General features: G+C 33.7%; 1 protein-coding gene across 1 annotated transcript in view; it reads right to left on the bottom strand.

Moving 5' to 3' along the window:
- LOC150092333 (Fanconi anemia group A protein homolog) overlaps positions 1 to 27,495 on the bottom strand; it is a 388,676-nt gene that overhangs the window by 242,519 nt on the left and 118,662 nt on the right. Inside the window, exons 13-15 of the mRNA XM_090415063.1 lie at positions 21,149 to 21,293; positions 13,394 to 13,527; positions 424 to 531 (exon numbers count right to left, since the gene is read on the bottom strand). Of these exons, the coding sequence (XP_090271189.1) occupies positions 424 to 531; positions 13,394 to 13,527; positions 21,149 to 21,293 (387 nt within the window). The remainder of the gene's footprint in view (positions 1 to 423; positions 532 to 13,393; positions 13,528 to 21,148; positions 21,294 to 27,495) is intronic.

The raw sequence follows: 27,495 nt of genomic DNA, 5'->3' as shown, positions 1-27,495 counted from the left end.
GTCACACCACTTGCACACTTTAGTAAACAGAGAAGTAGTAGCATCACACCACACAATGAAAATTATGTGTCAACATGCCATCCTCAGTCAGAATGTTATCTCTCTTCCATATCTGTCTGTGAAATATAGACATGTAAACCTCCAATGAGAAAGTTATTTTATTAATACACACACCTAAGTAAGTATAACTGTAATTAGATTTCAAAGCAAAATTGCACAAGGAAATCTACAAATAAAGAATTCAGATTGAACATACATTGTAATATACAGAATATTTAAAGTTTTAAGTCAGGTAATAAACAATACAGTATAAGTACAGTGAAGCATTTAAAATTGGAGAAAGTGATTCCCAAGCTCACAGCAGCAGAGTAAAATAATAGAAATAATAAACAATATTCTAAATGTATATTTAACAAAAATTACCTTAAGATTTGAAAGAGGTTCATAAGGCACTAAATCAGTTAAAAATTTCATCAGGAATCCAAAAGTTCTAGGACTGTTTGCACATGAAGAATGATCACCAAAACATTTCTAAAAAAATCAACAAAACACAATTATAGGAAACATACCATATGTAGTGCATATTTTTTAAATAACAGAAGTAATTATGTTTTACTCAATGCATTTCTGGTACTACTGCATCCTTAATTATATGGATAACACTGCAAATTACACAAACAAACACACACACACACACACGCACACACACACACACACACACACACACAACAACATATGAAAATCTAATAGTTCTTTCTAGATGTTCCATTCTGTAGCTGTTATCTTCACTATCTAAAGATGACAATGAAATGTGACATACACTTGGAAAAGGTCACCATTTATAATTATACAGTAAACTCGAACTATAGCGAACACCATTATAACAAACTACTGAAAAGTCATGACCAAAGCCCCATCTAATGCTATACTAGCAAACTATAACAGACTGTTCCCACAGTTTCTAGGAGTTTGCTACAGTTAAAGTTGACTGTATATACTCTTTCTTGATCAAGGCTTTATCATATTACTCTTGCTGCTGCTGTTATTTAAAATTATAAAATAACCAATATCATGATGTGTGCATATCCTGTCTAATAATTGTTGTGTTCACTAGCAGTTTGTCAGTTTTATATGTATGTGTGTGTGTGGGGGGGGGACCTCCATAATAGATTAGTCAACTAAGCCGTCATTGAAAGGCATACTGCTCTACTCTATTTGATATAGTTCATTATATACAGTTTAAGGAGCCTGTTTAATTAATCATGCTACCTTGACTCTCAGGCTGAAAATAAATCAAATGTGAAAATTTCTAAGTAGGTCTGCTAGTTTTCAGTGATGATGTGATAAACTTTGCTGGACTGGTTAGCTGAGTGAATAGTCTACCTGCTCTATACATATGAATGGATAGAGCAAGTAGTAGACTACTTGCTCTATACATGTACACATATGAATCCTGCATTGGTATTCACATTGCACTGTCTGGTATGAGAGCTTTGCTTATCGAAGACCTGAAATAGCTTGAAAAAAAGTTTCATGTTTGTTCTCTAGAGCAGGGTTTCTAGATTATGTTAAATAAATAAATAAAACCTTAGCCTACCAATGGTACTAATTATGTACTACAGATTTACAATCTTTTGTGAGTAGGAGTCACATAAAAAATATATATAGCAAAGTTCTGTGACCTTCTGAAGTCTTCACTTGAAAGGCAATGGCATGTAGTTGTATAATATTTGTTCTTTTCTTTGGTAATAAGATTTGTTCATCTTTTTATTGAGTATCCATTTTCAGAAAATGCCACAGAATTTTTTTATTTAGCTTTAAATCTGAAATGAGTTGATGTATGCTAGATGAGAGCGTCTAATTTTTGCAGTCTATAATAATGTGATCAGACAAAGTATTAGATCAAGGTGGCTTTTGGTAATTCTCAGTTTAGGGCTTGTTTTGAAAGTTATTTCAGTTGGTTATAAATTAAATTACAGATGCAAAAAAATTATATTCTTGGTTTATCCTTTATCCAAGTGTAAGTAAACAAAGTTTGCATGTGAAGTATCTCCAGGACCAGCTACTTGTATTATAGAGGTTAATGACTTCGCATTAATTGCCATGTGCACTAACACTAGGTAAATGAAGCTGAAGAAAACAAAATTGGGCATAATACTGCATAGATGATACCTTCTTAAATAAATCTGCTATAAGTCTTTTGGGGGAAAAAATAAGGCTGGTATGCTTTAGAAACTAGTTGAATAAATTTATATAAAACAAAGAGAGAAAATCAATTGAAATAACATGGCATAAAAAAAAGACTATGTAGACCAGAAATATAAGAGTGCTATGAAAAACTAGGGACATGAATAGGTGACAATGATGGCAGAATCACATTAAAAGATGAAGTTATAAGAAAACATGAAGTGACATTCAATGACATTGTTAATATTCAAGAATCTGTAAACAAAACAGTATGATTAAATTACTTAAAAAGGGTGAGAGATAAGCTTGCAATTTCTTGAATATTAATAATGCACCCAGAAGACTACAGGTGCAACTAAAAGTACTACATAGTGCAAAAATGTAAGAGTTGATCAAATAAAGCTATGACAAATAACAAATCAATTATTAAAATAAAGGATAATAAATATTCATTATTTCATAGCCATGTAAGCAACTATTTGTCTTTTAAAAGATTTGAAAGCGACTACAAGTTAATGAGAGTACAACCCTTGGTATGAGCATGAGTTCAGTAGATGCTTAAAGGTTATAAACTCTGCCCAACAGTTCATATATTAACCTTTTAATGGTTTCGTAAGATGACAGCTGTATAGAACTGATTTTTTTTTTTTTTTTAATTGGTGATCAGTATCTCTTTTAATGTCATGCTTGCTTGGGTTTCTTATATTTTGTTATGGAATTTAGATCTGTGTAAATCAAACACTGGAGATACCATCCAAAAAAAAAAAAAAAAAAAGCTTCAGCCTGTCTTTGAAATTTATTCAAGTAAAAAGGGCCTTGCTTCATGGCCTTATAAAAACTTTCATAATGAGACTACAGGTTTGATCCAAGTCAATGACTAGAATCAAACTTATGCCTTTCTATTTTTCAAGTCCCCCCCCCCCCCAAAAAAATAAAGCTTTAAAAATAGGTAGGAACACTGAAAATATCAACTGCAAACTGAATGAAAACCTACAGACCCAGTAAAACATTTTCAATTATTAGGCACAATTTTTTTAGTGAAAATGGCAAATTAAATATGAAAATAGACAACAAAACAACCAGACCTGGTATAATAAGAGAGAAATTAGTCAAAACATTAAACTAGTTATATACAAGATTAAATTATGGAACTGGATAAGTACCAGATCAACATAATATGGGTGACTGAAACAAAAAAAAAAAAAAAAAAAAAATCTGGCGAGATTTTTCTGAGCAATAAATACAAATTTAAACCATTTGATCACAGACTGGAGACAACAGATGTGAGAGTTCTAAGAAATATTAGGCTTGTGAACAAATGAGAGAGAGAGAGAGAGAGAGAGAACTGCGAAAAGTTTTTCGCAGTTCTCTCTCTCATCTGGAATGAAAGAAGAGAAGTTGACTTATGAATGGATACTGACTAGATGCTGCTTGCATTTCTACAAGTTTAGATAAGTTCAGGAATGATGATGGAATCTCACTCAGAAGAACAGTGCTCAACAATATACCTATAAAAAAAGACATGGCAGAAACAGAACATCTGTGATAATGTGGTTGGAGATGGCAAAAAGACCATGAGAGAGAGAGTGAGAAAAGAACTCTAGGACTGGATAAATTATGGATTTACAAAATTAGTAGCTATATGAAACAAAAGCAGGTCTTAATCTCCTTTGAGAAAAGCAGAAAAGTTTTTTTTTCCATTTTTTTAAAATGATTTTACAAGGCAATTAAGTAAGAATGAAACTGGATTTTAAAAGATATACTAGAAGTTAATCAAATGTCAACTAGTCTTGCAACAAAAAGGCTAGCTGCTTCTTCAGGATTAAAATCATAAAATTGGATTAAAATTAAAGTATATCTCAGATTGACCATCAGAATGGCAACAAAGAGAATTAATTAAAGTTAATCTGAAATAAAACTTTAAGAGTCAAAGCTGTATAACTGAGAGGACACCTTCACATAGCCTTTAAAGGAATGCAGAGAACAACCATGGCTTCTGACCTTCTTGTGGTGCACTCTATTAGGTATCTACCTGGATACTGAACAAACAAGGATGGGATAGCAATTTGGGAATTAGCCAACCAAATTGTATTCTTATTGGCTTAAACCAAAATATAAAACGATGGTACAACATGACAGAATTTCATGCCAGCTGGAGCATCGCCCGATTAAACAAGGCCCCTGTTGTTTTTGTCAGGGAACCAGGGCAAACAGCAAAACGTCAGCTACTGGAACAAATCCTGAAACACATCCCAACTCAACATCACCAGAGTTCAAGATCAATATTATCAACATAAGAAGCCTGAAAGAAATGGAGCTAGCCAAGGAATTGGATAAGTACGAGATCAACATAACAGGAGTGACTGAAACAAAAAAAAGACAAAATCTGGTGAGATTTTGCTGAGCAATAAATACAAAATGTTATATTCAGGCAATGATAATCAGGGAAAAGAAGGTGTAGCTATAGTAATGAACACAAAATGCAAGGCTAATTTTCTTGAATGGCAAGCAATATCGAGTAGTGATGTGGGCAAATATGAGACAAATAAGTCTCATTGTCCTGTTTCCCATTGACACAATGAAAAAAGAAAAGTCGGCCCTTGTTGAGGATTTAAATAGCAGAGTAGGAAATGATTGTCAGACATACAAAAATATTTTGGGAAAATTTGGAGAAAAGAGCAAAGTTATTAATAATGGCAAATACTTGTTGGATTTCTGCTCAGGACATCGATTGGTTATTACTAACACCATGTTCCAACATAAAAATGTGCACAAATTCACATGGAGAGAAGAGGCAAGGAATAAGAAAAATCTCATTGACTATGTTATTGTTGATGGTGATGTTTTCTCATTGGTGCAGGACACACTAGAGTGTATGGAGGATTTGAAATTGGAAGTGATCAGATCACCATTTAATCTTGAGCAGGATAAAAATGAATTTCATATTGAAAAGAAGAAAATGTAAGAAAGTTTTAAAGTGAATAAAAGTTGAGCAGCTCTCAGATGTGAACTGTAAACTAAAATTTACAAACATTATTCAACAAAAAATGAAAGAGTTCGAGAACAGGAACCAAACCTTAGAGATTTAGTGGCATTCTGTGAAGAAAACATTGATTGATTCAGCCAAAGAGGCATGTGATGAGGTTGTCTGCAAGGATAGAAAAATCAGAACTCCATGGTGGACACAGGAAGCTAAAGAGGCAGTGAAGGAAAAGAAGAAAGCATATCAAAAGTTCCTGGCAAATAAGTCAGCTTTTGCTCTTAGAGAATACAGAAACAAATATAAGAAAGCTAAACACTGTGTAAAACTAGCTAAACAAAAGTCATGGAAAAATTTGGTAAGAACACAGAAAATAAATATCAAGAAGGTGGCAAAAGATGATAAAGGTGAGATGAAAACTAGCGAAAAAGATATCCTTGATGTATGGAGTAAGTTCTTCGAAAAATTGTTAAACGAAGTAATCAGTAACAGCACAGTTGTAAAAAAACACCCAAAAGGCATGCAATCAGGAATACACATCCATACTTGAAGTAGAAAAAGCCATCAAAAGCCTGAAATGTGGAAAGGTAGCAGGAATAGATGATATTCAACCAGAAATGCTCAAGTATGGAAGTATAAAGGTCTTACAGTGGCTGCATTGCATAGTTCAAAGATCCTGGACCAAGGGACGAATTCCAGATGATTGGAGTAGAGCATAGTACTCATATATAAAAAGGGAAATAAAACTGAATGTGAGAATTACAGAGGCATACTCAGTGTTCCTGGTAAGATTTATGTAAGTATACTTGAGAAAGGTTGAGGATTGTGGAAGGGAAGCTTCATGAAGCACAAGTTGGATACAGGCCAAACAGAGGCTGACAGGATCAAGATCTTCACTTTATGAAAAATAGTTTGAGAAACCATGGGAATATAACAAAGATCTGTGTTTAACGCTTTTTTCCATGTATAAGATGATACTTTTTTTAAAAATTTTTTGACCAAAAATTGGGGGTCGTCTTATACACAGCGAGTAACCAGTTGAGAAACCAGCAGTTGCCATAGTGAGACTGCCGGTACCTTGTCTACGCGAAGAGGCTTCTGCCAACCACTAGCCTTTGTTAACTCTGTCGAATGATGTCATTAACGGCTGATTCTGAATAAACCAATCAGAACTCTGAAAGCATTCATACGTATGCAACTCGTTGGCAGGGTTAGTTAATTCATTAACAATATTTTGAGCACTAGCCCATAAAAACGTCCGAAAATAAAAAAAAATTATTGTCATATTCTTCAAAATTCAAGTTTTGAAAAAAGTCATCAATTACGCAAAAGAACATGGAAATAAAGCTTCAGAGAGATAGTCTGGACCTCCTCCCACTGAGTGTATGATTAGGCAATGGAGAAAACAGGAAGACCAACTACTCAAGATGCCAAAAAAGAAGTGGGCCTTAAGAGGAAAACCAGCAAAATGGTCAAACTTGGAGCAGAGGCTTAAGACTTGGATTATGGAGCAGCACCAGAGTGGGATATGTGTGTCAACCAAGCTTATTCAATATGAGGCTAAAAGGCTTGCAAGAGAAATGAACATTGTTGATTTCAACAGGAAAGGCAAAATGATGCTTCAACATCATGAGGAGAGAAGGGTTGACCATGAAAACATGAACCAAGTTAACCCAGAAAATGCATCTTAGTATGTATCTTAAAAATATTACCTAATTACTACATATACTTTGAATATTTTAAAAAAATATCATATGTGTTCTGTTTCATGTTTGAAATATTGATCTCTTAATTTTGGATTCGAAAAAGTAGGGTTTGTCTTATACATGAAAAAATACGGGAGGTTCTGTAGATCAGGAAAAGGCATATGACAAGGTGACAAGAGAAAATCTATTCAAAACGCTACATTGTATGGTGTCAATGGGGCATTATATCAAGCAATACTTAGTCTTTATTTGAGTTGTAAGTCAGCAGTTAGAATTGAAGGAAGTACAAGAAGATGGTTTTATGTTAAATCTGGTGTTAGACAGGGATGCACATTATTTTCTTTGTTATTTATTATCTGTATGGATCACATTATGAAGGAAAGTGTATCAAACCTGATATCAAAATTGGAGATGTTCATTTCAGTTCTTTACTTGATGGGGATGTTATACTTCTATATAAATCCAGTACAAGTCTGCAAGATTCCCTGACTAAATTGAATAACTGCTGTAATAGATTTGGTATGAAGTCAGGAATAACAAGACAAAAACAATGAAAATAAGCAGAAGCATTGAAAAAATCACCTGCAATGTGAATGGAAAACCTATAGCACAAGTAAAACATTTCAGCTACTTAGGCACAATTTTTAGTGAAGATAGTAAATTAGATATGGAAATAGATAACAGAATCAATAAATTCAGTAGTCAACTGAATAAGTTTATATGGAATAAGAGAGAAATTAGTCAAAACACTAAATTAGCTGCATACAAGACAGTATTCAAGCTAATTTTAACTTATGGATCTGAGAGCTGGGTCAGAAGTAAAACTCTTGCCCAAAGACTAGAGATCATAGATACGAGAGTCCTGGGAAAGATTAGAGGCATGAACAGATGGCATCAATGGCAATATCATATTAAAAATGAGGATGTTAGGAAAGCACTTAACATTGTTAGCATCCAGGAATGTGTTATCAGAGCTAATCTAAGCTGGCATGGCCACTTAAACAGAATGGGAAAGGAAAGATTAGCAAAACAAGTAGTCTCTGCTAGGTTGGAAGGAAAAAGACCCAGAGGAAGACCAAGATATAGGTGGATTGATAGGAAATATAAGATCCAATAATGTTGGAGTCTTGAGAGGTAAAAGATTGATTTGGAGGAAAATTGTAGATAAGGAGTTTTTCATGTAGTACTATCATATCCTGTACACCCCCTTGAAAGTACATATCAGGAATTTGATGATGATCATTTTCATAAGAAGCAATTAGCCCTTGTGCAGCAAAATTAGTTGGTATGTCTATTTCTAGTGTATCTGAAGTATTAAAAACACTGTTTCATTCTTATAGCCTTGTAATCATTTGGTAAGTGCACTGTCTCCATGGGAAAAATCAAACATGCATCATATTGAAAAATTCAAATATAAAAAAGCCTCTTTCAAACCATTTCACTTAAAAAAATTAAAAAATAAATAAAAAAGATGTAGAGACAATCAAATAATTTCAAGTTTCTAGAGAAAATGCCTTTGTCAAAAAACTGACTATAATAATGTTTCTTTTCCTTTAGTGTTATACAGCGATCAGCATTCATTTTAGACAAATTATGGAGACTACAACCAATAATTACTTTAATTTCCAGATGTTTCAACCTTCATATCAAGGTCATCATCTGGAACACCCCCCCCCCACACACACACAGAGACAGGCTATATTACATTTCAAATAGTATGCCAAAGAGACAATGATTTGATCAACAGTTATGCTACTGGCCTGACCTCTAGTGGGAAAAAAACTACATCAAAACTATAGCTATATTCTATTTATAAGAGTAAAAATGGTGTCCACATGCAAGTTTTTATATTAGAGTTAAGATCTTGGATTACTTACAGAACTATTTATAATTAACTCTTAGACAAAAAGGTTATGTGCCTTCCATGTTCTTGGGATTTTTTTAGACCATCATTATTGTTAAGGTTGGGGGTGGTTGATAAGAATTTCACAGGAATCCTTAAATTTATGGTCATATCATGTTTTGGTGTGATATAAACAAGTGCCTTTCCAGTCAATTCTATGTAGAGTATTCAGGGAATGATTAGAAAGGCTGGATTTACCATAGTTATTAAATTAAATGTGCCATTTATGTTTCTTTTTTTTGAATAGGAATTGTGTGTCCTGTTTCACCTAGGGAAAATTACAGGTGCAATGATACAGTATATATTCTAGAGTGGGCCAGCGGAGGAAGTGAATCCTTGGATGAGTTGAATAAGTAGTTATTTAATTTTGCAGGAGGTTTAAAAGTGGCATTAAGGTTATCTTTTTGTAGCATTCTGTTTATTTTATCTGATATCCCTTTAATGTATGGAATGGTTACAGTTTTACTATAATCTAGTTTATATTTGTTTTTAAGTGAGGTCTTGTGAAGAATTTTGTTGATAGTATTTTGGCTGTAGCCATTTTTCAGGAGGGTATTGCTGATAACTTTTAATTCACCTTTAAGTGTTTGTTCCCTGGAGCAGATCTTCAAAGCCCTGTTTTTAGTGTGTTAATGACACTTAGTTTTTTGTGTTGGGTGGTGGTAAGAATTTATGTGTATATATTAGCCAGTATGTGTAGTCTTCCAGTAAACAGTAAAGGAAAAACTGCCAGATAGAAGACATGTAACAAGTATATCTAGAAAAAAGTGTCTAATGTCTGGCAGCCATGAGACCAGATGGCTAAAACATCATCAACATATCTAAGCCAGACTTTGGGTTTTAAAGTAAAGGAATCTAGAGCATGTTGCTCAAAAGCTTCCATATAAAAGTTAGCAATTGGGACAGTGAGTCCATGGCTGTGCCTTCTTTATGTAGTGTTTTGCTACACAAAATGGCCAGAATGTAGTACATGTGCAAAGATAACTGTGATATCTGGCAGGAATTTGTCCTGTAAAAGAAGAATTATGTCACTGATTGGGACATTTGTGAAAAGGGCAGAGATGTCAAAACTGACTAATAAACCACTTTTTTCCAGTGAAATGAAATGACCTACCAACTCCTTGAATGTTGACATTAGTTTCTTGGTTAGATAATAATTGGGGCTGAGTATACCTTCAACTATCGGCCAGAGCAGTACGTTCTGCTTGTGAATCTTGGGTAAACTAAATTCTTGGGGAACTATGCTCATTTCTTTTCTTTTTTTCTCACTAGAGGCCAGGCCAGCAGAATAACTATTGATCAAATCATTATCTCTTTGGCATACTTTTTTGAAATGTAATATAGCTTGTCTCTGTATATGTGCGTACTCCAGATGATGACCTTAATATGAAGGTCTAAATGTTGGAAAATTAAAGTAATTATTTCTAACATGGTTGTAGTCTCCATAATTTATCTGAAATGAATAATAAGGCTCCATGCTCTTTCCTCTGAGAAAGAATTTATTCTATTAGATTTGCTATTGACAAGATAGATTCCTTAAGCTTTAATCTATATTGTTCACTATCCAACATCTCTGACACTTATCTATGGAATAACAATGGTAACATGATCACCCATATTATCTCATATTACTTAATTTACCATGTGCTAAAACCATCTTAAGACTCTTCAACAACTACATAATAAGAATTAAGAAAACAAATCTCTATGTTAAATGAAAAGTATCATTCATCTTTCTGACTTTCCTTTAAACCAAATTGAGAGTAACATTATGAAAAAAGGCTTTGGTTTTACTATCATGTTACAAAAAGACAATGTGGAAAAAATATTCACCACTTATTATAAAATACTACAGACAATATCACATGTAAAACTGCTGCTCCTCCATGATCATTCTCCATGCAAAAGCCATCACTGATTTCAAAAAGAAACCTTTGTAATTTAAAAAGAAACAAAAACATTATTATTCTCAAAGAAAATAAAAGTGACACAACAGTACAAATGAACACAGTGGACTATGCTTCTAAGATATAGTTTACTCTCACTATAACTAATTCATAAATATGTCAACCAAAGTCCCATAGGTAGAATGATATACTAAAAGAAATTGGCTATAGCACACTATCTACTGTAACAAACTATTTGCTTGGTCACCCTGGTTTGCTACAGTGAGAACTGATCATGCTATTAGACTCAATTAAGTTGTAAACTTGGATGTCTGTAATGTCTCAAAATCATCATCTAGGTGATTTAACGTAGGGAAGAATTATTGGAAAGCTTCAAGAAGGCTGCACAATTAATGATATTGCCAGAGAGTTTGGAATCTCACATAGTGTTGGATCCAACCTCTGTGCTGCATTTCAAACCAATGAAATGTGTTCCAGATGTTTGCAAAAAGACATCGCCTTTCCTCTGCCATGGAGCATGAAGACAGATTTTTTGTTATAACAGCAAAATACAATCGACGCACCATGGCAGGTCAGCTTGCAAGGCACCTCCATTCAAGTACAGACAAGCAGATATCTCCACAAACTGTGGCAAGTCTGAGACAAGTAGGCCTATAAGCTTGAAGGTCTATAGTCTTCGTTCCTTTATTCACAGTTTATTGTAGAGCATGTTTTCAATGGTGCTATATGCATAATAAAAACTGAACAAGACACCAATAGGCTAATGTGCTCTTTACAGATGAGAGTCATTTTAGTCTATCCTCTGATTCTAGATGACATTTGATCTGGTATGAAAGTGGTACTGCTTAGTATCATGAGAATGTTATTGAAAGGAATAGCTACGAAGGTGCTGGGGTCATGGTGTGCGGAGGCATTCTGCTTAATGGATGCACTGAGCTACAAGTGCTGGAAAAAAGGGACTGTGAATGGTGAATGATATTGCAATCAAGTTCTTCAACATCATGTTTGATTGTTCTGTGGTGCTGTAGGCAAAGAATTAATTTTTATGGATGACAATGTCACACCACATCATACACGAGCAGTGGAGATACAGGGTGTTCGGGATAAATTTGACATATTTATAATTAATTATATTTTTCCGTAAGTTACATGTATTAACACACACTTCTCTTCATTTAAAAGTTTGGACCCTTCTTCATTCATATACAAGATGTCAGAAAGGATGGATAGCTGGAACCCACCTGAATCATGGAAGAGAATAACTTGTATCATGATGATTCGTGCCCGCCATCAAAATAAGGATATTACGACTGCTGCCCAATGCTCCCTGAATACAGTAAAAACAATCAGGCATGAACTAGAGACTTGCAATGGTGACTACGAGGATGTAGCAAGAAGAAAGATCCCTAGCAGACGATCTGATTGCGTTCGTACAGCAGAATTCCTCGCAAATCTGCAGGAACAGGTGTTGAAGAACCCTGGCATTGGAATTCGGGCTTTGTTCGTGGAGTTGCTAACTGTAGTCAAGCCCTGGATAACAAGGGTAGCCAATGGTAGGCCGTATGTATGGCAGCAGGATTCGGCCCCTTGCCACACCTCTGGGAAAAGTCAAAAATGGTTGTCTGAAAATTTCTACGACTTCACCAGTCCAAATGTTTGGCCTCCAAACTCCCCAGACCTTAACCCCATGGATTATTTTGTATGGGGCGCAGTTGAAAAAGACACCAATCGCACTTCCAGTAATACAAAAGCCCAGTTAATGGATAAAATTAAAACAGTTTTTGCGGCCCTTCCCAGGGAGACTGTAGCATCAGCTTGTTCGAGGTTCCGAAGCAGAATTGAAGCTGTGATCGATGCTAATGGTGGTTATTTTGAGTAAATCTTGTTGATAGTATTGTAATTAACTCTGCCTGTAATGTTTTTTTGTCAATTCATTAAATTTAATAGATACAAAGAAGATTTTCTTTTTCCTTACGAAACTGTCAAATTTATCCCGAACACCCTGTACTTCTGGAGAAGTGGCCAGCACACTCCCCAGATCTCAACCCCAGAGAACACATTTGGGATGCAATAGGGAGATGCATTGCTACTCGAAATTGCCTTCCAGAAAACAAAGCCTTATCCTTGCTCTGAAGGAGGAGTGAGCCAGTTTACCACAAGAGCTCCGGAATCACTTGGTGCTAAGCATGGTATGACATTGTGAGCTATATCGCAGTTTGGGGTGGACACATTCCATACTGAAATGTTTGTCCATACAGTTTTCTGTAAACGCTGTACATTAATTCCTTTTGCCCAAAATGTAATGCAATGTAATTTTCATGAAATTTTTAACAAAGTTTTTGTATAATATAATTTATTAGTATGTCGGCAATAAATTTATATCCACATTTGGCTGTAGTCTTAAAAATGTTTTCATATATATGGGTAAAAACGTAGTTCATCCTTAGCTTTTGGACACCAGTGTACTTCAAGTGTTCATGTGTTATGTAAAACTAATAAGAAACATTAACTAATTTTCAATTTTTAACTTTTCTGCTAAATGCAAGGTAAAAATTCAAGTAAATATGAATATAATGAAACCAGATTAATGTGACCGTATTTTTCTTAATGTCTCGAAGTATTATGCAACTATACCGTTCTGAAGATGGCACAAAGGATGAAAATATTGAAAATCCAGTATTCATCATATTGTATGCAAAAATAGCATTACCTGAAACCATTCTTCATAAATTGGAAATATAGGTGGACCTTCCAATGCGCCTTGTCTTGCTAACAGAAATGCACTAATCAGATTATCAATCTCTAATGCATGAAAAGCATCTTCAAGCAATTGACTTGTTAAATCTGTAAATTTAAAAAGGAAAAAAAAAATACACATTAGTGTTATGCATTACAAATTTCCAATTCATTTCACCCAAATGAAATATAAAAAATATTAACAATTATTAGTTATGAAAAAAACAAATTCCTCAGCTCAGAATGCAAAAAAATGTCAGGAAATTAAAATAATTATTTATAACATGGTTATAGAGTCCATAATTTGTGTAAAATGAATTCAAGATCCCTAGCTTTATCAGTTTCTCCAAGCATAATCCCACCAATAATATGCTAATGGAAATTTCATCATGCAAAGTACTTAACTTTACACTAAGTGAACTGAAAGCCATCATCATTTGCTCACGGTTCCAGCCTATTCATATCTTTCTGTAAGGACTATATATCAGTACTATCACTGATTGTCCCACCTGTCTGTGCATTAACATCAACAAACCACTGCACACATCACCTCTTTGGTCTTTCCCAATACCATTAATGTATAGAGGTGAACAATAGTCCAAGAAGTGGTCCCCTGGTAAACACTACTGGCTACCTTAAATACAGCAGATTCCCAACCACATATACCTCTTTCTGATAGCTGTTTGTTGGCCACCTGCTTATCCAAGTCTTTATATTCCAAACCTATATCTCCTAATTTATGCAACAGACTTTTGAGTGGCATCTGTCAAATGCCTTAGCAAAGTCTAACAGTATCATAATGCATGTATTTCCTTTATCCAAATCAGCCATAATATCATTATAAAAACATGAGCAAACTGCTCACGTGATTTCCATTTAGTAAACCCATGCTCTTCCTTGAAAGGTACAGCTTGTCTGTCAATCCATTTCTATATGAAAGTTCCTACTAACTACTCTAAAATGTTCACCACCACTCCCAAGATACCAAAAGGTTGGTAGGGACTATCGTACATTCTTTCCATTCCTGTGGGATCATTCCTGAGCAGAGACTCAAATTATACAACCAGGTCAAGGGCCTAACCACTTCAGCTAAATATTCTTTTCACTTACATGCTGATATCACACCTGGCCCTACTGCCAATTTGTTATCTAGATTATGCTACAGCTCTAGAACCACCACTGTGCCATGTTGCATACACCAGGTTGACTGAGCTTAGCAAAGTGAACTCACTATCTGAGCAATCACATCTGCTTGTAACATAAGCATACTGTCTGCAGTGAGTGACATTCTCTTGCATTAATTCTTTCTTTACTTGCTGCATAATGATAAACTTTTGTGGGGGTTGCTTTTAGCATGCACAGTTAATTTCTTTTCACACTTCAACTTTGTCTTCCATATAATGCTCTTAACTTTTTCTGATCTGCACTTTATATATTTCATAATCCTTCTCATCCTTATTCTCACAATATTCCTTTGGCATCATCATCATCTTATGGATCTCTTGCTTAATAAGGTAGCACATCTTTCACTGCCATCTTATTTTGTTTTATGAATTCTAGGAATACATTCTAGGAACACTGCATCATTTAAGCATCTATGCACTATTTTTTATGATTGCTGATATTCTTCCAGTAAAAACAAAGAACCTTCTATGTAAATACCTATTGAAATTCCAGCAGTATAATAGCAGCAGCAGCAGAATAGTCCATGAAAAGAGGTAAACCATATAAAATGTTTCTGAACAGCCAGCCTACAGGGAGGACAAACATAGGAAATGTAAGTTAGGTGTATAAGTAGGTAAACAAAAGTCACAGGAAGATGTTAGAAAGAATTTTAAAAATATCATGAGTAAAAAATATTTGGGAGACTACTTAGAAAGCGTAGAAATAAAGCATAAAGATCATCAAAAATCAAAAGAATAAAACTGATATAAAAAATAATTGAAGATAAGGATATTCTAATGTCTGGAGTACTTACTATGAAAAACTAATAAATGAGGTACTCAGAGAAAGAACCAACAAAAAAAAAAAAAAATGCGATCTACAAAAAAATCTACAATTTTCATTATAACTCTTCCTCATCACATATGGAATTCATATCTCCATTCACCTCAGATGAAATAAAACAAGCATTAAAAGAAATGAAAAATGGAAAATTTCCTGATAAACTTTGAAGGTGAAGACCTAATTCACATAGAATTAATTAAATGGGGAGGAAACAACATAATTGACCATGTCACAAACTAACTAAATCTTTGCCTAGAAGAGAGAAAGATACCAGAAAACTGGAAAAATGCTACTCTGATACTGTTATTTAAAAAGGGGACAAAGAAGAAGTAAAGAGCTATAGAGCAATTAGGATTCTCTCTAACCTGTACAAAATTATCACAAAAAGTAATAATAAACAGGTTATACACTGCCTCTTCTACACTGACCTGCAAAACAAGGATTCCGTAAAGGCTTTGATACAATTGACACATTCATGCAGTAAAATAAATAATAGAAAAAGAAGAAAACCAATTGCCTCTCTGTTTAGCTTTATTGATTATGATTCCATCAAAACTAATGCAATAATCAAAGCATTCCAAAATCAGGGAGTTCCTGGAGAATATATGGACCTCCTCAAGGAAATATACCACACTGCAACAACAGCAATCCAACTTTACATGAGTAGCATAAAATATCAATTGAAAAAGGTGTCTGACAAAGAAACTATCACCCAAAATCTTTACAGCAGTCCTTCAAGAAATATTTAATAATATAAACTGAACCAACCTTGGTATAAAAATTAATAACAGAACCTTAACACACCTAAAATATGCAGATAATATCATAATTTTTGCAAACACTCCAGAAGACCTTAATATAGTGATAGAAGACGTATATCATGAAAGTAGAAAAGTCAGTCTAAACATAAACAGAGAAAAAACTAAAATCATGTTTAATCATTTTGTAATACCAAAAAACATAATAGAAAACAATTTCTTGGAAAGAGTCTTTTCATATACATATTTAGGTCATCTCATTGATCTAAACTGCAGACTCCAAAAGGAAATAAACAAAGAGTTCAACTTGCCTGGAGTGCATTCAGAAAATTGAAAAGCATTTTTTAAAACAACGATGTCCCACTCTTTAAAAAGGAAGACATTTAACTTGTGTATACTTCCAGTCATCACATATGGCTGTGAAACTTGGTCTCTAACAAAACCACGCACTGACAAATAAACTAGCAACAACTCAAATAAAAATGGAAAGGCTAATGCTAGGCATCACATTAAAAGATAAGAAGCCAGACTCGCATCACTGACATTCTTCACCACAAGCTACTAAAATGGAAATGGGCTGGACATTTATCCAGAAGAGAAGATGAGTGATGGACCAACATACTAATGAACTGAATTCCAAAAGAAGGGAGGATGTCCTAAAAGAAGGTGGAGGGATGAATTGTCAAATTTTGTTGGGAAAAATTGGTCAACCATTGCAAGAACAGAGAAAGGTGGAAGGAACTGGAGGAGGCCTTTGTCCAGCAGTGGACAGAAAATAACTGAAAAGAAGAAGATTTGGCAAACCAAGTTGTTTACAGTTACTAAACTAATAGCAATGGTTCAGCACACAGCTTAGTGTGTTTTATGTATGCAAAATTTGAGCTGATGTTTCATGTGTAGCAAGGTAGATAAATCTGTCAGGCTGTAAGCTACCAAAAATGCCTGAAAACTTCTCAAGAAACTACTAAGCACATCTACGAGTCAATTTTATGAACTCTGAAGAAGTCAATTACCTAATTCAAAAGAGACTGATATAAGCCCCAAAGCTGAAGATTAATCACATATCACTGAACCTGATAAGTCCATTTTAAATTTGCTACAATTATGTGTGAAAAGATAACAGAAAAGAACAATTTTCTGCTATCAAAGCAAAGCAACATTCTAAATATCAGGTAACGTAAAGAGACATTACCTGATATTTAGGTATTAGCATGCTGCAGTGCAGTGCTTCAGTCCGCACACTCTCAATCCTTTCCACAATTTATCACCTCATGTTGCTCTTCTTTGCATCTTTTCTATAGCTTCTTTATCAAATTTGAACCTAGGAAACCAAATATGCATACATGTAGTGCAGGTATAGTTGTATCAAGGCCTTGTAAAGAGACAAAATTTTATGTGTCAATGTTTGTTTCATATCCTCTGAGTTGTACCTGCAATTTTTCTTATGTGACCCTTGAACTTTAAATTCCTGTCCACCATAGCTGCAAGATCTCTAGCCTCATCAGTCACTCCAAGTATAATCCCACCAGTATAACATCCTGTTGGATATTTCATCTTGCTGAAGTGCATAACTTTACACTTACTAACATTGAATTGATAGCCATTATCATTTATCTCCCCCCTCTCTTCCAGCCTATCCAAATCATCTTGTATATCAGTAGCATCTTGATTGTCCTGCCTATCCTTGCCCCATCAGCAAACAACTGAAGACATCCTGTCAGGCCCTTTCCCATATCACTAATATATTACATATACTGGCCACTGAATTAAAAACTTTTATGTAGATGTATGTAAACGTCACTTACACAGCGTATATGCAAAATGCTTGGTCATATGTGTCACCATACATATTCTAGGCAACTATTTAGGAATACTGCAAATTCTAATACTAATACTATTATACTACTAATAATACTGCAAATTCATAATAAGCCCTTTATTGAACTCCAATAGTGGAGTTCAATAAAGGGCTTATTATGCTTGCCTGGCTGGAGCTATGATTTTGAAAACAACAGAGTTGGCTGGTTTCTCAAAAGGTGAGGTATCACAGGCATTTAATCAGTGGAAAAATAACCCACATTGCTTCTCTAAGAGGCATAACTGTGGTTCTAAAATAGCTTGTACAGACAAACAGAACTTCTTGTGCTCAGCAAATGACCAAGACATTTAATGAAGGCTGTTCCCAATCCTAAATTTTTTTTATTTTTTATTTTTTTTAAATTGTAGATAGGAAGTTAATAATGATGTAATTTTTTTCATGCAGTACTATCATATCCTGTACACCCCTTAAGGATACATTGCAGAAATTTGATGATGTTCCCAATCCATATTTCACAGAACTATGCACAGCAAATTGAAGAGGATCATTAATGGCAGTCATGTGCCTATACACAAACCACTGATTTCTGCTAAGAATCGAAAAGTTCGCCTACAGGAACATCATGAATGGAAAAAAGTCATGTGGTCCAACGAGTCACAGTACATCTTGTTCTGTACCAACAATAGGCAGAAATCCCATGAAGCAATGAACCCAGCTCACCTTGTAAACAACTCAAGGTTCTAGAGACAGTGTTGTGTGTGTAGAGCATGTTCTGTGGTATGGAAATGGTCCCCAGATCAAGAACATCATGATACTCCTTCACATAGGATTAAATGGAGGAAGACATTGGTTTTGCACAGAAGTTGCTATAGGTCTGAAAGACTATTTTTAGAATCAGCATCTGCTATGAAACACTCCTCCAACCTCATCAAGTATGGGTTCATTAATTTGCCTAAAATCTGGGATACAGTAATTCTGAGAACAGATAGCCTGACTTCTCCAAATTAACTTGACCATTATCTGACTCATAGAGAGCACCATATTAGGACATTAGTTCTGTTTTAGTTACAAATTGACTTGTTTCTAATGATTTAGTGTAGTGCCTGTGTGCTTGTCACAGTTACAATTTGTGCTCTGAAGATGCCGGGTAGAAATCCAGTGAAGTATTAGTAAGTTCAATAAATTATTTTATTTTTTTTCTTTCTTGGTTTTGTTTATAATGCAAAGTGCTATTATGAGTACTGATGTTACCTGGCTTCACACTTTCATCATTTTTTTAAAGCTGGCTCACGATTTTGTTTAAGAGTAATGAATTGGTACCATTTGGAAAAATAATATCAGTACTACTGATATTAGCTTGATTTACATTTACAGAATTATTTACAAAGAAATCAGTAAGTGTGGAATGTTTTTTACTTGTGACAGTCAATTTTTGCTGTTTTGCTGATTTTATTTTATGAGGGACCTCACTTAGGTGAATTGGTTAATTAAAATGTTTAATGAACAAAACCAATAAAAGATCAACAAAGCATAGGAGAACAATATTGACAAGATTCATGAGCATTTGTTCATGAATTATTCTTGGTGAAAGCCCTCCCAAGCATTCGGACTTTGAATACTATCCTCTAATGTTAAAATTATGAATTACTACTGCCATTTTTGTTGCTGCAGAATTGATACTGGAATCTTCATTATTCAGATTTTACTGTACTCCTTGCTTTAGAGATGAAAGTTTCATAACAGAAATTCAAATGTTGAACAAGAAAATTTTTAGAACAGATTTCGAAAACAGGTGCCAAGCAAACATTTTTGAGTGCCAAGATAACTGAGTATCTTGGATATATGCCTTAAGTGCCCTTTTATGCTTTGTAGCATAACATATTTTTACCAATGCTATTCTGCAGTTTGTTACTTGATATTGAATTAATAATTCACTGTTTAATATTGCATCAAAACTTTTAATTCACCCATTTTGGGTGAATCCACATTTTATATCATGATTTCAATCACTTCTTGACAAATCCTCATTTTCAGTAATCTAGCCATTCTACATCAAGAAAGAATATTAAATCCAGAAATACCATTAACATGCTTCATCTCTTCTTCTCCCAGACATTCTGAGAGTCATAATCAATCCCTTGGTTTCTCTCTTTAATTATTATTTTTACCTTCAGTAAACAATGGACATCTGCAGGACTATCCCAATGAGAGCTATTCTCCTAAACCCATTCTAATACACAACAGAATCTAAAAGGATTTTAGTCTGTATTGTGTCAACTCAAATTCTATAGATATGTAAGATATCCACAGAATCTTGATCTTAAACAGAACTAGTATCTGTTCTTCAGTTTCTAATGTAATCCTCATGTTATTAATATTCATATTAGAAACTGAAGAAGTAGATACTAGCTCTGTTTAAGAGCAAGATCACCCTTCCAAAATCACAACTAATTACTGGAGCCTTAGAAATCCCCCCCCCCATTGTTTTCATAGTCACAGATAAGATTCTTTTTTGAATTTACTTTCCACAGGTTTCTTGAGCTCCAGGTTTCAATTTTCTCTCACTCTCTTGCTTTGTTCTTAATCTTCAATATCATGACATAAATTCAAGAACCATTTCCCAAGATATCTGTATGCTTATGAAGATCTCAAAGTACATTAACTTTCTGATCAAACATGACTCAGGTATTTTGCTAAAAAAAAAAAAGTTCAATTTTTGAAACTGAATCAGGTCTTCAGAAAATGACTCACTGTAAAAGATAAAAAACAAAAGCCATAACCAGAAATTGAGCAAGAAAAAAAACTTTTTTCTTTTGAATAATTTAAATTATGACTAAAAATACTAATATTGCTGATGAAGATCACATGCTGTTAATGGAAAGAAAGCGAATAGGATAATTTCATATATTAAAATGCTTCTCTTAATAGCAGATTTATAGTTCAAAATAATATTCATTTTCTGTAACTATCTAATTATCTAATTTTTGAATATAAGTTAATTTTCAGGATGCTCAATTGTAGTAACGAATGCATATTTAATTCTTGGTTTTCATATAATTCTTTATTTCATATGGTAATTACATTACTGAGTAATACAGGAAGAATGTGTTATGCATTTTATAAGAAAAAGAAAATAAAGAGAAACCTTGAAGTAATGATGAAGATTCCTTGTTAAAACACACCAGAAAGGTTGATATTACAACAAGAAGATATTTCCAATTAACTTCCTGGGCCTTCAATGACCTCCTAAGAACTGACATTATTTCTAATGGTTGCAACACAGCCAAAATCTGGAGGAGAGAAAAAAAAAAATTAATGACAAATTATGATCTGAAATCCTGCAAGTCATAATTATAATTTAGAAAAATAAAAATTTAAAATTATATCTCAAATATAAAAAGGAAGTTTTGTAATAGAGAATATTCTCTTTTTAAAAAAAAAAAAAAAAAAAAAAAAGAGCCATCTTGTCGAAGACAGGTTCAAAATATAGTCCCATAGGTGAATGAATCAAATGTAGAAAAACCCTGCTCTATAGTTTAAATTTTTCCACTTCAGGCTACCAATAAATGAGACGTACTGTAGATAGATAGATAGGATTATTAGTATCTAAAAATAAATAAATAAAAATATGAAGAAAAGATTTTTAATGTTTTGTACAAATTATTATAAGTTATCAAGAAAATTTTGTGCAATAAAAGAAGAACTCTAGTACCCAACATTGAGCCTACAGCATTATGCAGAACAGTGTATACCTAACATATTAGGTATACCTACCTAATATGTTAGGCATACCTACCTAACAAAATGTTCAGCTGCATGATTTAAAAAAAAAAAAAAAAAAAAAAAAAACCAGCTCATCCCATAAATTATAATTTTTTTTGCTCATTTTCTCTTAAAAATGAGGGGGAAAAATGATAATTAACGAGATGCCTGATTCCATATCTTAAAAAAAATCTGGGTAACAACAATGATAATCTATAATGACAAAAAAAAAAAAATTAAAACCTCTCTCTTGCTCTATGTTATTATTATTTTTTTTAAGGATATGGTCCATCCTACATATAGATCATATGCTTCAAGACCATTTCCAGAATATTAAATGCACTGGTGTCCAAAAACCTAAGGATGAACACTATTTCTGAAGATTACAAATGCAAACAGAAATGAATCAACTTGATTTGTACAACTAACAATTTTGAGTAGAAAGCTGGTACATATTAAAATTTCTGAATTATATGCAAAGGGGTCATGTGGTAGCCCTCAACATGATAAAAGGCTGTGCTAAGCGAATTGTGTTTGAAAGCTCTTTTTGTGAAAGAATACAGTTGCAAACTTGGATGTCTTGTAATGTCTCAAATACATCATCTAGATGATTTAATGTGAGGAAGAATTACTGGACAGCTTCAAGAAGGCTGCAGAATTAATGATATTGTCAGAGTTTGGAATCTCACATAGCGTTGTATCCAGGCTCTGGGTTGCATTTCAAACCAACGGAATGTTTTCCAGATGTTTGCTAAGAGGTTGCCCTCACTCTACCATGTAGCATGAAGACAAATTTTTGGTTATAACAACAAACATAATCAACACACCACAGCAGATCAGCTCCATTCAAGCACAGGCATGCAGATATCTTGACAAACTGTGGCAAGATGTCTGTGACAAGTAGGCCTGTAGTCTGTGTCCCTTTATCCACAGCTTATCATAGAGCATGTTTACAGTGGTGTTGTAGCCATAAAAATTGGACAAAACACCAAGTATCTTTGTATCTTGGATGCACCAAGATACAAAGTGCTGAGAAACGGGACTATGAACGGTGAACATTATTGCAATGAATTCTTCCATGTCATGTATGACTGTTCCGTGGTGCTGTAGGTGAAGCATTCATTTTTATGGATGACAATGCCACATCACAATGTACACGAGCAGTGTAGATACTTCTGAAGACTGAGAACATTAATTGAATTGAGTGGCCAGCATGCTCCCCAGATCTCACCTCCATATAACATGTTTTGAATGCAATAGGAAGATGCATTGCTACTTGAAATTCCCCTCCAGAAAAAAAACAAGGCCTTATCCTTGCTCTGAAGGAGGAGTGAACCAATTTGTCTCAAGAACTCCTGAATCACTTGGTGCTAAGCACGGCATGATGTTTAGGGCTGCATCGCAGTTCAGGGCAGACATATTCTATAGTGAAATGTCTTTCCACATAGTTTTCTGTGAGTACTGTACATTGATTCCTTAACTACATCCTTAGGAAATTTGTAACTTTTGACAAAAATATATTGCAATTTAATTTGTATGAAAATTTTAATACTTTTTTTGTGTAATAGAATTTATCAGTATATTGGCAATAAATTTGTCCACATTTGGCTGCAGTCATATAAATTTTTTCATATACAAGTAAAAATGTAGTTCATCCTTAGCTTATGGACTAGTGTATTATTCTTTCTTTTAATGTTACATGGTAGTCAGCATTCATAGTGAAGAATTTATGGAGACAAAAACACGTGCTGGAGTATTTACTTTACTTATAATTACAAAAATAACACTCCATGTTTTCAACCTATGTATTGAGGTCATCATCAGGAAAATATACATATGCACAGGACACAAGCTACATAACACTACACAAAAGTAAGATACATCTAAATGCTTTGTTAATCATTCACCCTAGCCTCTGGTGAAAAAACATACTAATAAAATATATACAAAAATATAAATTAATAAAATAAAATAAATTTTACATTAGTATATTAGTATAATAATATATAAATGATAAAAAATAAATAAAACATCTCTAAATAAATAAAGTTTTATAGCAGAACTACATTAAACACTATCTCTACAGTCCTCTTATATTAAGGTTTTCTTGTGATGGTGTTCTGCCATCATGTTCTGGATGTGATATAGGTTGCAGAAGGGTCTTTCATATTCTTGGAATTATTAATCCATCATTTTTGTTTATATTCAGATGATGTTTCAGCATTTTACAACCTTCCTTGAACTTTCTTTCAAACCAGGTTTTGGTGTGGTTGATTCTGTGACATGTTTGAAGTACTTGATCTGATAGGCCTGTTTTACTATAGTGGAGGAATTTAATGTGACACTTATGTTTGCCTTTTCTTATTGGGATGGTGCACCCTATTTCTCCTATGTAGGGCAGGTCGCAAAAAATGGCTACAATAACAAAAAAAAAAAAAAAAACTTCACAAGATCCTCCACAGTAACACCATTAAAAGCAAAAAAGATTACAAGAATGCATACCCCTGGGTAGGCAAGGTAGAGAAGGGGATCTTTGGATGAGCTGAGTATACTTTTTAATTTTACAGGAGGATTGAAGGTTGTGCTAATGTTGTATTTACATAGTGTTCTATTTTTTCTGATATTCTCCTAATGTATGGTATGCATTCTTGTAATCTTTTTTGCTTTTAATGATATTACTGTGGAGGATCTTGTGAAGTTTTTTTTTTGTTGTTGTAGCCATTTTTTTATAAGCACTTGGCTAATAATTTCATATTCTTTGTTCAGCGTGTGCACTGGAAGAAATTGTTAAAATATGTGGAGTAAATTCAAGGAGAAAGGTGATCAGTAATCACATGAGCAGTACAAACCACAGGCCGGAAGGATGATCAGTATGGTAAAGAAGGCAAAATCAGAGAAAATTAGCAATGCAGACCAAAGGTAATCACAAAGAAAACTTTTGGTATGTGGCAAGTATGCTGATGGTAGGGAGGTAACTGAAGCATACAAAATAGTTGAATTTCTAAGTGATCATTTTGCATGGGTATATCACCCAGCTGGTAATACTGCAGTATTAAGAGTCAAGGGCTGATGTGGAAATAGGTAAATAAATAAATCATACAAATTACTGAAAAGTTTTTACAGGATTGATACAGAGGAAATTTTTAATAACAGGTTTGGCAATGAGAGAACTAAAAAATCTAGTCCTCCAGCAAGGGCTGGAGGACTAGATTTTTTTCTCAGAGTGGTGAATGAGTGGAATAGGTTACTAGAGTTGGAAGTTAGTCTGGTTCCATCATTGCTAGTGCTGACCATTTTCTGTTATTTATGTAAATTTTATTATTTTTCTTTCCTACCGAATTATTTTTATGGATAATTTATATAAATTCACTTTTCAGTATAGTAATGAATTAAAGGAAATGCAAACTACATTTTTTAGTTTTTGTGAAACAGTATAAACTTGAAGATGAAAGAAACAAAAAGTATTAAAAACACTGGATAAAAGAGTTCTGTTGTGTTATCAACTAAAAACAATAAAGAAGTTTTCCAAGGCATTGACTCAAGGAATTTAAGCAGTTGAGCTAAGAAAACAATGCATAATGTATAAAAAATATCCTTGGGCTGCTGACAGAAACTATAGTTTAAACAAGGTTTTTGAGGCCCTTTCAAAGAGGAGACATTCAGTTTTCATACACACAGATAAAAAAAAAGCTATGATGTAGACTTGCCAGAAATCACCCAGAAACACATATTTAGCTACCTTCCAAAGAAAGGTAGATTCTAAAATGTTTGAACATCTGATCTTTTAATATAATATAACTTTTAATATATCTATTATATTAATTAATTAATTTATTATTACTACATTAATATTTATAATTAATTTAATATATGTCTTTTAATATAACATATAAATCTAAATTCAATAAACCAATTTCCTGATATCAAACACATCAAAGGCATAGTATTCAAATTACTGCATCTAATCTGAATTTGGTTTTAAACAGTACCAAAATTATATGAAAAGAATTTCTGCCAGTTATTGCTGATAAACAAAACTTAGTTAAGGAAATGAAAGATTTCAATAGTGAGTCCTCTTCTAGATAGTTCAAATGAAAACAAACTCATCCATTATATGAAATGAGTAGATAAAAATCATAAGGAACAATTTTGTTTACATAATTACTCTCCAAAATTCAGCCACTGTGTGGTTTGATAGAACAGGGAATGAAATGAACAAGGCTTTTTTCTTTGGAAGATTGTTAACTAGTCAGCAGGCATACGGAACAGAAATAGTATGTAACATGCCGGAGAGAAAGAGAGAGAGAGAGAGAGAGAAAGGGGGGGGGAATTGGACTAGTGGTAAAATTAATGAGAGACATTCCAGATCTTATAAATTATTGAATCCAATTTGAATTCAGCTGTTTTAATTCTATTAAAGATCTTCCATTTGTTTCTTAAATTGAAATGGTGGTAAACATTTACACACACACATATACAGGGTGGACCATAAGTCACAAAGGGATTTAAAATGTGACTGACTCTTTTGATTATTAATTTTTTTCATTTTATTTTTTTGCAGGTATTCAAAGGAACATTTGGGAATTAATCATGAAAAAGGTTCACAACCTAACAACAAACCAAAATTGTGCAATTTTATTTTGAAAATCAGCATTCAATTATTCTAAAGCAAAAGAACATATTGCCCCCATTTTAATGACAGAAGTGTTCCCTCAGAAACAATGATTAATGACTTGACTAAACATTTCCAGTATTCCCGTGTTTGGGGTGGGTAGTAAAATACTCCAACTGCACTCCTGCATACTGTAAGAGCTGATAAATGGAGACCCATTCCACAGTGGGTATAGCCGGGTCCAACTCGGGGGTTGGGCGAATGGCTAATCACCCCTCCCTGTAAAAATTATCTGATTATGGAAACTACAAATCTGGATGAACAAATGCTCCTGGCGACAGACGTGACTTGCGAGACCCAAGAAGACGGTTATCTAGCCTGGTCTGATGTGGATAACATATGTATGCCACACCAAGGGGAAAGCCTTTCAGAACCCTTGTTGTTGAAAGAGTCACTTATGAAGCCACAAAAAATTTTAAAGATTGGATCATGGAATGTCAAAACACTGTACCAGGTAGGAAAAACTAGGCAGGTAACAATGAAATGGACAATTACAAGTTAGACATTTTAGGCATCAGCGAACTCAGATGGACTGGTTTTGGTAGACTTATAACTAAAGACAACAAGACAATATTGTATTCCGGATCAGAGGAGAAGCATGAAAAAAGGAGTTGCACTAATATTGAACCCAAAAGCAACCAAAAGCCTGATGGAATGGGAAACAGTAAAAGAGAGAATTATAAAAGCCAGGTTCTATTCCAAATTTGTAAAACTTTCTGTTGTACAGGTTTATGCACCTATTAATGATGCAGATGAAGAATAAAAGAATGCTTTTATGAAAAACTCCAAAAGGTAATAAATTCTATTCCAAAACACGATATGATAATGTAAAATTCAATGTGGTAAAATTTTATTAAAAATTTCCTACATCGATTTTACAGAGGTCACAAATCATGTGAAAGGAACAAAATTGTGCATTACTGTATTTTAAAGGATAAATGCTGATTATAAACTTACTAACAAAATGAATGACATAGAATTTGTTCATAAATTATGAAATATTGTAAAGATTAGAATTATACATTAAGTTGATTTAATATTAAGTTCTGATGTGAAGT

Source organism: Typopeltis vanoorti, chromosome 26, assembly GCF_054136105.1.
Source record: "Typopeltis vanoorti isolate ZY-2024b chromosome 26, IOZ_Tvanoo_1.0, whole genome shotgun sequence".
Classification (NCBI taxonomy): domain Eukaryota; kingdom Metazoa; phylum Arthropoda; class Arachnida; order Uropygi; family Thelyphonidae; genus Typopeltis; species Typopeltis vanoorti.
Note: the sequence above shows the minus strand (reverse complement) of the source record. Positions and strands in the feature narration are given on the sequence as shown.